General features: G+C 32.0%; 1 protein-coding gene across 3 annotated transcripts in view; it reads left to right on the top strand.

Moving 5' to 3' along the window:
* Nucleotides 1-15221, top strand: part of LOC139517158 (uncharacterized) — a 67251-nt gene that overhangs the window by 39309 nt on the left and 12721 nt on the right. For all 3 annotated transcript variants that reach the window (XM_071307875.1, XM_071307882.1, XM_071307890.1), the window contains 8 exons: nt 168-346; nt 631-741; nt 5491-5571; nt 7059-7182; nt 7466-7639; nt 12103-12327; nt 12658-12773; nt 13456-13522. In XM_071307875.1, coding sequence (XP_071163976.1) covers nt 168-346; nt 631-741; nt 5491-5571; nt 7059-7182; nt 7466-7639; nt 12103-12327; nt 12658-12773; nt 13456-13522 — 1077 coding nt within the window. The remainder of the gene's footprint in view (nt 1-167; nt 347-630; nt 742-5490; nt 5572-7058; nt 7183-7465; nt 7640-12102; nt 12328-12657; nt 12774-13455; nt 13523-15221) is intronic.

Genomic DNA, 15221 nt, shown 5'->3' with positions numbered 1-15221 from the left:
TTCCTTGAAATAAGGGACTGTAAACATTCAGAATATAACTACATTTTTAGTATTCTTTGGAAACATTTCAAGTGCTAAATCCTGTTAAATTTGTTTCCTAGATAATTTAGAAATACTTGATACATTATGTCCTTGTTTGAATTTTACCTGATATATGTTTTCTATAGGTCTCCAGTATGTAATAGACAAGTATTATGAGAACTGTACTATATCACCAATCACACCAGGCCAACTCGACTCAGAACTGAATTCACAAGCGTACATGAAAGACAAAGCTTATGTGATTAAAATGAAAAGTCCAATAGAACTATTCCACTTAGATACAAAAACAAGATATGTAGGACAGGTATAAATTTTATTGTTGCAATTTTCTAATATATATTTTTTTGGATAAAGCTGTTTTGGCAATTAATAAAAAGAAAAGATATGAATTTATCATTCAACATTCTTATTCATGTATCCATAAATATAAAATATATTACATTTAATAGAAGTTGTAGTGGTCGACATACAAAAAAGTACAAATCAGTTAGTGTTTTTTACAAAAGGAAAACATATTTTGGAACAAAACCAACTGTTATGATAAAAATTTGCAAAAGTTTGCTTTACTGTAACAATATGTCTTCACAGAAAACTGTGAGGAATTTATTATGTGATGTATTTCTGGGAATGATACAGAGTTATACCATGCCTGGACTCAATGGTTCACATCCTGCTATACTCGAGTATTATTTCTTGACAGTAAGTACCAGATATACTGTAGACCAACTTATATTTGTGAGCTATTTATTTTTGTGACTGTTGTGAGTAGAATAATAACTCAAATATAAATTGTTGTGAATATGTCAAAATTGGATCTTACATTATATGAATGCATTAAGAAAACTAATAATCTGGAAAACAATTCACTTCCACAACGTCTAGAAAGGGTAAAACACTATATATATTGGATCCACGAAAAATTACTTGTTTTACAGTATGTCAAAGCATATATAATATTCAAAACTGAGGATATATCAAATTGTTAAATAATTACTAGAACACACCCGTATATCGCGGGTCCGTGACTGAATTCAAGTATACAGAGGCGTAGCACCCAAATTTATATTGGTACGGCAGAAAATTTTATGAGTCGCGAAGCGAGTCATCCCGTTTCGTAGAGGCGGTTACTCGGCAGGGGTTCGGGGCCGCTCAAGGCCCCGAGAATTTTTTGGATAATTGGTGCAAAATCCTGCATTCTGACCCTTTTCTGACACTGAAATTTTTCTCCTGAAAATTCCATTTTTTAAGTTATAAACTTCAAAATATTAAAAAAAAAAAATAAATAAATAATTCAACCGTGCATGATATATGTGTCAAAAAAATTCACAATCCAACTGGATAGGAAAAACGGAATATCTTAGCTAAAACTAATACTTTAAATTTGTGTTGGACACCTGGCTAGGGCAGAAGGGGTCTTGGCATGCTGCTTTGAAATTATAAAAATGTACAAATAACATAGAATTGAGTCTCGTGATGTCCTCCTCTAAACATAGAACAAACGACTGTAGAACATTTTCGTTCATCATCGTTTCTAAAGACAGTGGTTATAGGGTTAAAAAATACTTTCACATAAAGTTCAGCTGCACAAACATATTGTAATTTGCAGGCTAACGTTTCATTCTCAATTTTTTTTATTAGATATAGAACCCGATTTCAGGGGGGAAAGTTGGTTTTGGGAAAGAAATGCAGGGAGTTGGATGTGTTTTGAGAATATACTAGTAATGTAATAACATTTCCTTTATTAAATGTTAATAAACGGGTTTGTAACTGGCATAAGAAACACCATGGCTTCAGCGATCATTCTTTTTTTTCTTTATTTATATGCCAATCCTAGAGGCATTATGTTTTTGGTCTGTGTGTCTGTTCGTCTGGTCGTCTGTCCCGCTTCAGGTTAAAGTTTTTGTCAATTAAGGTAGTTTTTAATGAAGTTGAAATCAAATCAACTTGAAACTGCACATATGTTCCTTTTGATATGATATTTTTAATGATCATGCCGAATTAGAGATTTAATCCCAATTTTACGGTCCACTGAATGAAAAAATGATAGTGGCCGCTTCAGGTTAAGTATTTGGTCAGGGTAGTTTGTTGATGAAGTTGATGAAGTTGAATTCCAACCACCTTGAAACTTTGTTCACATGCTCCCAAAAGTAATAGTTTTCTTATCTATATATTTTGAAATCAAAGTTTTAATCCCAATTAATGGTCAACTGAACATAGAAAATGATAGTGCGAGTTGGGCATCCGAGTACTATGAACACATTCTTGTTTTATATTTTTTTCTGTCAGTGACAGTGATCATGACTAAAAAAAAAAATTAAAAAAATGAGTTAATGATGTCTATCATTTAATGTACCATTCTAAGGACAAGGCGTAGGGATCAAATCGACGACTACATGTAAATGTGACTGCTGGACTTATATCCAGGGTGTATACTTGTAACGCATGGTTACAGGTTTTATCGTCATGGAATGCTTACATTTTTTTTTCAATATCACACAGTAGATTGTAAATTTGTAGATGGTGAAACTCCGAGATTAGGGAAATATTATTTAATCTTTTGCTTCACTGAACTTTTGCATCTTTAGTATTTAAAAAAAAAAATCTGCCTCCAGTTTCACACCTTTTGTGTAATGACGTAAAATCCGTATATTTTCAATAAAAAAGAGTTATATTACAAGGAAAGAGTTAAATTACAAGAGAAATTTAACTCGCTTTTTGTTTTTCGTATGTTTTGCTCGATAATTTCTCTGCAGAAACTCTTTAAACAGCGAAGTTGGGAAGCCGAGTACTTAATAACGTAAGTTCTTCCATGCCACTGAGGCATAGTATTCATACAAAAAAGTCATGCAAGTGTTGTTATGAAATGTTTACGCCAGGATAATTGTAGAAAAGAGGGGGCGAAAGTTACCAGAGGGACATTCAAACTCGTAGATCGAAAATTAAATGACAACGCTGGCATGGCTGAAAAAAGACAACTAATAGTACACAAGACACATATAAAACTAAAGACGAAACAACACAACCCCTCAAAAAAACTGGATGTAAACTTAGGTGCTCCGGAAAGTCCGTTACGTTCAACCAACTCGTGATAGCATCCGTAAAATTTAAGAAGGGATGATTTTAACTTTACCATTTGGAACTCTTGGTTTTATTGCTTCCTTTTAAGCAGCAACCCTCTATCAAGGAAATCATTATAGGAAATACAACCCCGGGAATATCGTATCGATTGGGAGACATATACTCCGTATGCAGGCGATGCTGTAATATTGCTACAAAGAAATGGAAAGTTCACAATTTGGAAGCTAACATGTTCTCTTTTGTCGTTTGTCTTTTTGAATTGTTTTACTTTAGTCAATTATGATGGGGTTCTGTATTGCTTGCTGATCGATGTGGCAGAGCTAAGGCTCCGTATTGAAGACCGTAATTTTACCTATAATTGTTTTCTTTTTAACACATTGTGATTTGGATTGAGAGTTGTTTCATTGACGCTCAAACTGAAAATAAAAAAATGTGGGTTCAGGGTCTAGTGGTTAAGACCGATGGCTACAGTACTGAAGGTCCTGAGTACGATTTTCACCCTCCCACACACATCTCTAGTATCCAGACCGGAGTTTAAAACTAGATTGGATACTTCGGGGCCTCGGTAGGTCAAAATTGTTCCCAGGTTAACCTGGAGATCAATCTTCTGAAATCTCTTCGGATTGTTTGTTCCCGTCGAGAAGTCCGGTGGTTCATTCCGAGTACTTCGGCTTCCTCCACCATAATAACAGACTTCCCGGTGTCCTACACGATCCCTTGGGCGGTGTTGGGTTGGGATTGTTCTGGTGATGGGATAATATTGTAAATGACACATTTCCATTAATCCTTAGGGAGTGTACATGGATCCGCTGTACCCTTGCACTCACTCAAGGTGTGCGTCTCAACTGGCGGAATCTCGAAGTACATACATACTCCATCTTCTTATTTCTATTGTACCGGTATTAATGAATGTATACGGCAAATTACTTATGACTCATAAATGGATTTTCTATCTTTTTTATTTCCTTTAATACCTTGTTTTCTTTATTTTCATGCAAAAACCTTGGGTTTTAAAAAAACTTTTTATGCAAATTATTGGTACGGCATGCCGTACCAACAAAAATTATTGGTATGGTGGCTGCCGTACCTGCCGTACCGGCTGCTACTCCCCTGGTATATAACTATGCGCAAGCCTTATTTTAGTATTAGTATTGTCATCTGATAAAGTCATGCTGATTATAAGATAAACAGTTTTCTCTGCTTTCAAATCTTTCTGTTTGAACCCGTCGAACTGGAACTTATCAATTATTGATAATATTAATTATTTGGAAAACAAAAGGTCCTGGAATGGAGTATTTTTTAATCAACAGAATTGTATATAAGTTATAAATATTGAATTTTTTGATTCGCTGTTTTATGTCATGCCCGCTAACAATTTGAAAACTGTACCTATACGCCTTACTTTAGTCCAGATTTTTAGTATTCGTATTGTTATCTTAGAAAGTCTTACTGATTAAAATACTACAATAGGTAACAATTTGACAGTAGTGTCAACCCTGTGATTATGACCCGTGTATTACTATATAGCATATTAATCCTGAATACACCGTTTGGTGGTGCGCCTGTCAGATGCGTAACGTACAGATAAGGTAATCGGTAACAGGTGAATATACTATTGGTATCGGACTCGACCCGGAACTTCTTAATTATTGGCAATATTAATTACGTGGAAAACAAAAGGGCCTGGAGTGGTGTAATTTTTAATCTACACCTTTGTACTAATTATTAGTTACATATAAAGTTTAATTCTTTGATTCGTCGTTTTTACGTGATGACGGCTGACAAATTGGACCTCGTAATTTTAGTATTATAGATACTTCTGCAAATTAAAAAATTTGCAATGCATAGGGATTATAAAAAATTTAAATAAAATTTAATCATTATCAAAAAGTAAATTCACATAAATACTGAACTCCGAGGTGTAACTCCATATTTCACTCACTTGGATTTATTGTAGTTTCGAACATGTTGCATTAGTTTTAAGTATATGTATGTCTGACTCAATATTGAAGACTAATCAGACTTTCAATACTAAGAAGAGAACTGCATACCTGTCAAATTTGCAATTTTTAGCATTTTTTTAGAGATTAAATGAATTGTTAGATTTAAATCTCATTAATTACAATAAATAAAAGGATAAGGACAATTATAAAAATACATAAGTTAAGATTATGAAGCATAATTTGAAGAAGAATTTACTTTAATTTAACACAATTTTGTTGTAAATAAAATCTTGTAAGGTGAATAATAGTAGACTTGCAGTTCTGGTGGATATCACACTAAAACTATTCAGTCAGCTATTTTAAAAACTAATACATTATTTGTTTTCCAGGGTGGTTGGACAGAACTAATACATTATTTGTTTTCCAGGGTGGTTGGACAGAAGTAGGAAAAGACGATGCGGATATCAATCAATTTGTTCCTGTTAAATTAGATATTACAATAGTAGATGTAAAGTATTATTATATTTCAATAATTAAGTGATGTTTGTTTATATACTACTGAAAGACTGCATGGTATTGTTGCATTTGATTGGGTTCTTGGTAGTGTCAGGAATGTTTGACAATTCTTTTGATCTAGTTTTGTTTTTTCACCTTAACATTTTAAAGCATGGAGGTTAGAACCAGACTAACCTTAAAAACAGTTTTGATGTTGCATTTGTAATAAATCAAAACTCATTGATCAAAGTCTTTTATAGACTATATGCCAGTTATAAAGTAGACATTAAAATAAGTCATTTTTCTTTGCTTTATGTTTTTTTGTGAATTCTATGCAATTTCTTCTGTAAGTAACCAACTGGAGGAATGGCCGTCGTTTATTTCTATATTATTTATTAGATTTCTGCACATTTTTTATTTCTATATTATTAGCTCACCTGGCCGAAAGGCCAAGTGAGCTTTTCTCATCACTAAGTGTCCGGCGTCTGTCGTCGTCCTTGCGTTAACTTTTACAAAAATCTTCTCCTCTGAAACTACTGGGCCAAATTTAACCAAACTTGGCCACAATCATCATTGGGGTATCTAGTTTAAAAAATGTGTCCGGTGACCTGGTCAACCAACCAAGATGGCCGCCATGGCTAAAAATAGAACATAGGGGTAAAATGCAGTTTTTGGCTTATAACTCAAAAAACAAAGCATTAAGAGCAAATCTGACATGTGGTAAAATTGTTCATCAGGTCAAGATCTATCTGCCCTGAAATTTTCAGATGAATCAGACAACCCGTTGTTGGGTTGCTGCCCCTGAATTGGTAATTTTAAGGAAATTTTACTGTTTTTGGTTATTATCTTGAATACTATTATAGATAGAGATAAACTGTAAACAGCCATAATGTTTAGCAAAGTAAGATTTACAAATAAGTAAGCATGGCCGAAATGGTCAATTGACCCCTTTAGGAGTTATTGCCCTTTATAGTAAATTTTTAACCATTTTTCGTACATTTTTTATTTGATTTTTTGTTCATTAGTGTTTTTACCACTATATAATCATATTGACTGTAAACTTATTTCTTGATTTTTCTGCAGGAATTTTTAATAAAGGGTTAACTAGCTTGTTGCACAAAATAGTTGTCCATTATATTAGCCACACTTTTTAATAAGATTTATTCATGTAGATAACTATTGTCCATGGTTGAAGGTTTTGCTTATTACAAACATAAGATGCTCCATGTCCTTTGTTTTTTCTATTATATGATGAAAAGTGTAGGGTAGCTCCGGAGATAATATTTAATATATTTATATATGAAAATAAACATACAACTAGAATTTGCTGTCACCTACAGTGAGTGTATATAAATTATGTACAAAGTTAAAAACATAACATATAACTAACCGCAAAACAGCATCAAAGAAAATTTGTTTTTAATCTAATGGAAAGAACCAAATATAATTTCAATTTCATTGTATTTAACAGAAGGTCTAAGAGTATGTACATTTTTTTAGCAAGGTCTCTTCTTGACCTATAATTTTTTCAACGTTGAAGTCAGTCACCCTGATATAATGGTATTTGATATCCAGAAATGTTATACAGACAAACAGCAGCATCGATTCCAAATTAAATTTCCTGGTGAGTTATATTTTTATTTTGACGATACCCTGTCAATACTTTTCCTTTTTACTTATTCCTAGCCATGAGTATTGAAAAAATCCACTGTTGAGCCACTAACAAATGTTCAACGAAATACAATTTTTCTTTAGACATTTGTGCAGACTTAAGCAAAACCAATATATCAAATATTTATGAAAATTTAAGTTTTCCTCAATCCACGAAAAATTGGTATCCATGAAAAATGAATTAATCTGAAAGATCATGAAGGAGTTTATATTTGAGTGTTACTTTTACATAATAGGTCCTTTCCACCCCTATATTGACATCAATAGGAAGATGTTTACAGAGTTATCAGTATTAGAGACCAGTCAAGCTGCTGGTGTTTCTCCACTTAGAGTTCAGGAAGCTAGGATTGATCATGATGATGATAATATTTACGTCACAGCAACACTGATGGACAAACCACCATTTTTAGGTAGGAATCATTTTAAAGACTGAGATTATAAAATCTTAGAATTTGTCAATAGACAGTTTTAAAAAAAATATGCAGCAGAATGATAAGAAAACAAAAACCTTACCTCCATATGTAACAGTAAAATAAAATACAGTGAAACCTGTCCAAACCGAACACCCACGGGACTTTGAGTTTTGTTCGGTTTTCACAGGTGTTCGGATTGTAGAGGTAGACGGAAGTCGGTTCCAAAATAATTTTGGCAGGAATAATAGGTGACACAACAGCCAACAGTTTATTTTTGTGTTGATTTAGATGTAAATGTAAAAATAAAAGAAGATAAAAGATAGACATTTTGCTACATTTTTGTTTATAAACCAAACGCCACTCTGTCAGTCACGCTCGTTGTTGGGAGATGTCCGACGTGGAGCGATTTTGCTTTTTATAATTATTTTCTCATCCGTTAATTCACTGACCAATTCAGATTCACAGTCACTGTCATATGACGATTCCGTAGTTGAATCGGGAATGTCATTGTACACACGAGTTCTCGGACTAAACTGGTCACCCGCTGATTGATACTTCGGCACACTATAACAGTGAAACAACAGCAGGGGTCCAGTTTATTCTCTGACTTTATCGTTGCTAAATAGCTAACGGAAGTCTTCGGGAGCATTTGAATCAAATATATAGGGCCTCTAATGGGAATCCAGCAATCGAAATCCATTGACCTTGTTGTGTTGCACGACTTCTTAATCTGGTGAAAGGCTTTAAAACTATTATTTAATTAAACAGTTTAGCTACAGAATGGCAGTTTCGATTATGTGGCCGTAATTATTTGATTAAGGTGCATTTAATTGATCTGAGGGAAAGTTCCTTCCTTGTCATTATCTTTCTTTTTTTTTTTCTTTTTTTTTTCTTTTTTTTTTTTTCTATATCACTCAGATTGTTGTTGACTTTATAGAAAAAATAACGATCATATGTAAAACAATAGCACACAATTTAACATAACAAAATATAAAAAGTAGCAGGTTATAAAAGATTTGAGTTTAGTTTAGTTGTGTATACATAAAATTGCTAAGAAAGAAGTCAAAGGATAGAGTCAAAAATAGATTAAAACTTAAATGTAATAAAATTCCTATAGCAAAAACACATTTGAAACATCATTTCAATCACCTATTTTAAGGTCGATCCTGATGTTGTTTTTTTTGTCAACTTTCTCATCATTGTGCTTTTTTTTTCTTGTCATTATCGGCGATGGGGGTAGCTGACCAGTTTAACGTTTCTTTACAAAAAAATCACTTTATACATGCACTCAGACATGCTAATTAGTTTGTAATAACAACTCACAAGTTCATTATACCTCAAATACCTTCAGGGATACTCTGCCATCCTGTGTTTGTGTAATTAAATCATGCAAATAATTAATTATATTTTATTGTTTTGATTGGTATTGATCGATTTTGACAGGTAATTTTTAAATACAAATTTACTAACGAGCCTTCAAAAATCGTTCGGAATTCGGTGTTGACAGGGTTTGGTTTTTTCAGGTTAGATTAACGTTAATTGATAGGGATATTTTGTGGGACTTTGAAAATTGTTCGGTTTAAACTGAATTTTACTCAATGATTTTCTCTTGTTTTGATGTTTTTTGTATGGTTGTTGATTAATTTTTGTATTTATAAAATAAAGATGTTATAGGAAATACATTAGGGTATAAACAGAAAGGAAAAATAGTATTTTCTTATAAAATATTTGATGTTACAGAATGGTGGTAACAATATTCTTTCAAAACTGTCTCATGTTAAGTTTATTTGTGATGAATTTTCGATAAAAAATGACACATTGTGGGCTAATTGTGTAAAAAGCTTGTTTGACGAACCCATGTAAAAACAGAAGGTGCAGTTGCTTATTGTTAAAAGAGGGTATTTTTGCTGTCATTGACTGAATAGGAAATTCTGTTTTTCTGGTAAATGTGGATTTATAATTCCTAAGATAGCAAGTATTGTTAACATTAAGTCATTAATTGAATGTTAATTATATAAGCAAATTCGTGGTAACGAATTTCTTCTGAGTCTCTATCATCAGTCTGTAGTTCAAATTGAAGTCTTTCCTAAATGTGAAAAATATAATTAATAATTTTCTTATCTTAAAAGGGCTGAGATAGTTGTATTCATCTTAATTGCGGTATCCCTTTTTTGTCTCGCTTGACGTAGGCAAAAAGAGAGACATAGGTATGGTGTTTCCGGCGACATCAGCAGCTCTGGCAGTAGCATCAACAATGTATTAGTCTGTGATTAGGTCTAGTTTATGGTGAATCACTAGTGGTAAGTCCGTGATAATTGGTATGAAGTTGTATAAGCATTGGCATATCTCATTTCCATGGAGATTATTTGGCCGGCCCCCTCAGTCATGGTCTATTGACTTTGAAATTTGAGCTTAGTTTTCATGTATTAGTTTGTGATTAGGTCAGTTTATGGGGAACCACTAGTGGTAATTTAATGATAATTGGTATGCAGTTGTATAAGCATTGACATATCTCATTTCCATGGAGATTATTTGGCCCGCCCACTCAGTCATAGTCTATTGACTTTGAAACTTTTGCTTAGTTTTCATGTACTAGTTTGAGATTAGGTCAGTTTATGGGGAACCACTAGTGGTAATATAATGATATTTAGTATGCAGTTGTATTAGTATTGGCACATCTCATTACCATGGAGATTATTTGATCCGCCCCCGTCAGTTATCGTAACGGTACCCAAATTGCACCGAGTACCCAAATTGCACCTATTTAGCAAAACTAGCAGCGAAAATCTTACAAGATTTTCTAGAGACTAAGCAATTTGTTTTTTTATGATTTGACACTAAGCACATCTTTCAACATAGGTAAAACTATTTAGATATGCACAAAACGTTCACAGTATCTATCAACAGATGAAGTATTTACTGAAAAAGCAAAATGTACTGAAACGTCGCCATGCGACGTCATCAAAATGTCATCTTTTTAAAATGAGCAAATACAATATGTAATGTTACAAGTATCCATTTAAAAAATAATGAAGAGTAAGCATGGACTAATATCCAATTGTTCAAAATATTTATTGCGAACCCTATGATAGTTTTCCATAGATTCACCTGCAAGTTACCTGTCGATTTAAACTTTTGGCAGTTCTATTGTCCCATCTAACAAATACAACAGGTATTGTTCTCTGTGTAGTTTATTCACTGTGACCTTTAAATTTCTTCCAAGAGAAATATATCACTCATTGATTAATTTACCTGAACAAAAAATTGAACTGTCAATGATGAAAAAATACTTATACCAATACTAAGTAAGGACTCACAAAACTGCATGTGGTGTTGTATTTATTCAATACCAATAACTCGTTTTTAATGTGGTCAATATTGATACTGATTCAAAAATTAAAAGTTGATTTCTGATCAAATATTCAATATTTTTGTGTGTTTGATAAATAAATTTTTTTAAATTAACTAGGTCTTCATAAACATAAGTCTATAAATGAACAACAACAAAAGCATGCAAATTCATTGGAAAATACTAAAAAATGTGTCTGAAATAAACTTTTTATTGTTAAACCAGATTTTATATTGAACAGATTGAAAATATATTAATGATATATTGAATAAATACAATATTGCATACAGTTTATGTGAGTTTATAGAAGTATTTCAATAAAAAAGAAGATAATTTTTTGGTCAGGTAAATTAATCAATGAGTGATATATTTCTCCTATAAGAAATTTAAAGGTCCTGGTGAATAAACTATACAGAGAACAATACCTGTTGTATTTGTTAGATGGGACAATAGAACTTACAAAAGTTTAAATCGACAGGTAGATTGCAGGTGAATCTATGGAAAACTATCATAGGGTTCGCAATAAAGAAATTAAACAAAAGCTCTGTTATTAGACTTTCGACTATGTGAATTTAAGCATGGAAGCAATTTGGGTACTCCTAATTTCAGAATCATTGATGGTTTGGAGGTCAGTTTAGACCAATTTTTCTATGATTCCATATGGAATAAAAATCAAATTGGTGTACCTTTATAATGAAGAAGGATAGGGCTACAAAATAAACACAGAATGGACATATTTGTCTTCATCATAAAAAACCGTAGATGAAAAAACTGTCAAAATAGGTGCAATTTGGGTACCGTCACTTTAGGGTTTATTTACTTTGAAATTTTGCTTAGTTTGCATTTATTAGTTTGTGGTTAGGATTTTTCAAAGGGAACTTCTAATGATAAATCAATGATATTTGGTATGCAGTTGTATTAGCATTGGCACATCTTATTTCCCTGGAGATTGTTTTGCCATGTACCTTCAGTCATGGCTCATTGTCTTTGAATATTTGCAAAACTTACATGTTAAAGTGTTGCTATTTTAATTTCAACATTTGCATTATTGAAATTACAAAAAAGCGAGACATATCTCTGTGATAACAGTTTTTTAATTTCTACATTTTAGCTGAATTCACAAAGATTGCAGGAAAGGTAATGCCACATAAATCTGCAGGTTTTTTCACAGACATATCCACAGCCGATGATTGTGCTCACGCCTGTGTTCAGACAAAGAGTTTCCCGTGTAACAGTTTTGACATCTGTTCGTCAGTACATTATTGTTTTATCAGTACAGAGCATGTAGCATTTGGAGAACTCGTTAGTAATGGAACAATTTGTGATCATTATTCAAGTAAGTATGTTTTGTTTTGTTTTCTTTTGATTTAAAAGTATTGAAAACAATTTTTGTTTCTAGATATCTGAAGTTTTAATCTCCTTGGAGCAAGTAGTTCTAGACTAGTCACATAGATTTTGAATGATAACTTAAGTATATCATAATCAGACATTATGCTAGAGACTAACATAATATAAATACAGGTCTGTAAACTCCACCTAAATCTTAAACTTCATCTTTAATCTGGCAGCACAGGAACAGTAAACCTGATAATAAAACTAACCACAGACCTTTTTACAACCTATATTGACATGAATATTGAAATTAATCTTAATTCTTTCATTACAGGAACAGAAAATGCTACAGTCATACCAACCCCAGACCTTTATACAGCTTATATTAACCTGAAAAATGATATTTACTCAGGGATCTTAAAAGTTAATATACCTACTATAAATGATACTGTAAGTACTTGTTGAGTTGAGTTACTGTAAATTCAGAAATTATTGCGATGTTTCTATTATTGCGTAATTGCTACAAGGTTATAATCGCAATAATTTGAACTCACATTTTGAAATTTTTTATATGAATTCAACAGGATTTTTCTATATATCGCAAAAATTAAAATCGCTTTTTAGTCGAAAATGACAAAATTGCTAAAATAAATGCACGCAATAATTTCTGAATTCACAGTATATATAGTTCTGTCACACATAGTAATAAATTCTGTCACAAATAGTAATAAGTTCTGTCACACATAGTAATAAGTTCTTCCACACATTGTAATAAGTTCTGTCACACATAGTGATAAATTCTATCACACATTGTAATAAGTTCTGTTAAACATTGTAATAAGTTCTGTCACACATAGTAATAAGTTCTTTCACACATAGTGGTAAATTCTGTTTTTCATTGTATTTAAACTTCTGTCACACATGGTTAAGTTCTGTAACACTAGAAACGATTTCTGTCACACATAGAAATAAGTTTTGCCACACATAGTAATAAGGTCTGCCACACATATTTTTCACATATAGATAAAAGTTCTATCGCACACAGTTACATATTTGTTCAACATACTTATACTCAAACAGTAGCTCACTGAATAATTTAAGGAAAGAATGACAAGGTTTTTTTCTGATTCAGATAAAAACCTACACAGCGTTGACAATAAGGGATACAATTTCACAACAGACCAATGTACCACAAGGTGGTAAGTACCATAAGATGAAGAGTTTATGTCATTTTTCCTTATACAGTCGCCTCTCGAGATCTCGAAGTCAGTCAGACCAGAGAATTATTTCGAGATACCTTAGTTCGACTCAAACGAAAACCGGAAGTTTGACAGACCAAGGGACACAACGCTTGATTAGCTTGGTAAAGCTAAAATAAATCCGGATGAATATGGGAAGGGGATCGATATTCTGGTATCAGATCAATGGTCTGTCATTATTATAATAAAATAATTTTTACTTATTCAATTGTTTCAGTTACAATTTTTTCCTATGGCCTTTATCAGAGAGGGTAATTTCCAATCGTTCTTAGAGTTATTTAGGTCCTTAAAAGTGGGTTACACTAATGACTGGACCGAATGACAGGACCGAATGACAGGACCAAATGAAAAATGCTAATAACTTTTTCATTTCTCAAAAGATTGAACTCAAATTTGAAATATAATAAGATTTCATCATTTGATAAATAGATTTAAGAAAAAAAAATAAAAAAAATTGTAAGAAACTTTAGAAAACGTGACATGACCAACTCTGATAATGACAGGACCAACATCGAGAATGACAGGACCAAATAAAAATGCTAATAACTTTTTTATTTTTCAAAGGAATTATCTCAGATTTGAAATATAAAATGGTATGTCATATTTTGAAACTAAAATGTTATAAAAAATATAAATTTATTTTCAAAAACTTTCGAAAACGTGCATGACCATCGCTGACTGCCAGGACCAATCTCGACAATGACCGGACCAGATGAAATTGCTAATTTCTCTTTTATTTCTCAAAATATTTCTCTGAAATTTGAAATATAATAAGATTTCATCATTTTATACATAGATTTAAGAAAAAAAAAATTTAAAAATTGTAAGAAACTTTAGAAAACGTGACATGACCAACTCTGATAATGACATGACCAACATCGACAATGACAGGACAAAATAAAAATGCTAATAACTTTTTTATTTTTCAAAAGAATTATCTCAGATTTGAAACATAAAATGATATGTCACATTTTGAAACATTTATGTTATAAAAAAATATAGATTTATTTTCAAAAACTTTCAAAAACGTGACATGACCATCGCTGACTGACATGACCAACCTCGACAATGACCGGACCAAATGAAATTGCTAATTGTTCTTTTTTTTCGCAGAATATTTCACTGAAATTTTAAATTACCATTTCATACATAAATATAAGAAAAAGGTATAAAAAGCTTGCTAAAATGTGACATGGTTAACGTTGTCAATAACAGGACAATCCTCGACAATTAATGACAGGACCAAATAAAAATGCTAATTATGCATAACATTTGTCAGAATATTCCTCTCAAATTTAAAATAATGACAATTTAGACCATTTTGCACATCATATTAGAAAAATATATAAAAAAAACGTATTGAAAGCTTGCAGTTGTGTGACCTCAGACCAACATCGGCTACTGATGATCTGGCCAATGAAAAAATCAAAATTTCTTTCTTATTTTAATGAAATTGTTCAGTTCTGATCCATAATTAGTAAGATTATATCTTATAAATACAGGAAAATATATTCTATGGTGGTTAAAAATCTTGACCTAGCTACTTAACGTATGTTGGCAGAGAGTCACAGGTCAAAAAGACATGAATTATCACTATATTTAAGAAAGAGATCTTGAAATATTTATATGTTATTACATA

This window comes from Mytilus edulis, chromosome 1 (genome assembly GCF_963676685.1).
Source record: "Mytilus edulis chromosome 1, xbMytEdul2.2, whole genome shotgun sequence".
Classification (NCBI taxonomy): Eukaryota; Metazoa; Mollusca; class Bivalvia; order Mytilida; family Mytilidae; genus Mytilus; species Mytilus edulis.
The sequence above is the reverse complement of the archived record's forward strand: the minus strand, read 5'-3'. Positions and strand labels throughout refer to the sequence as shown.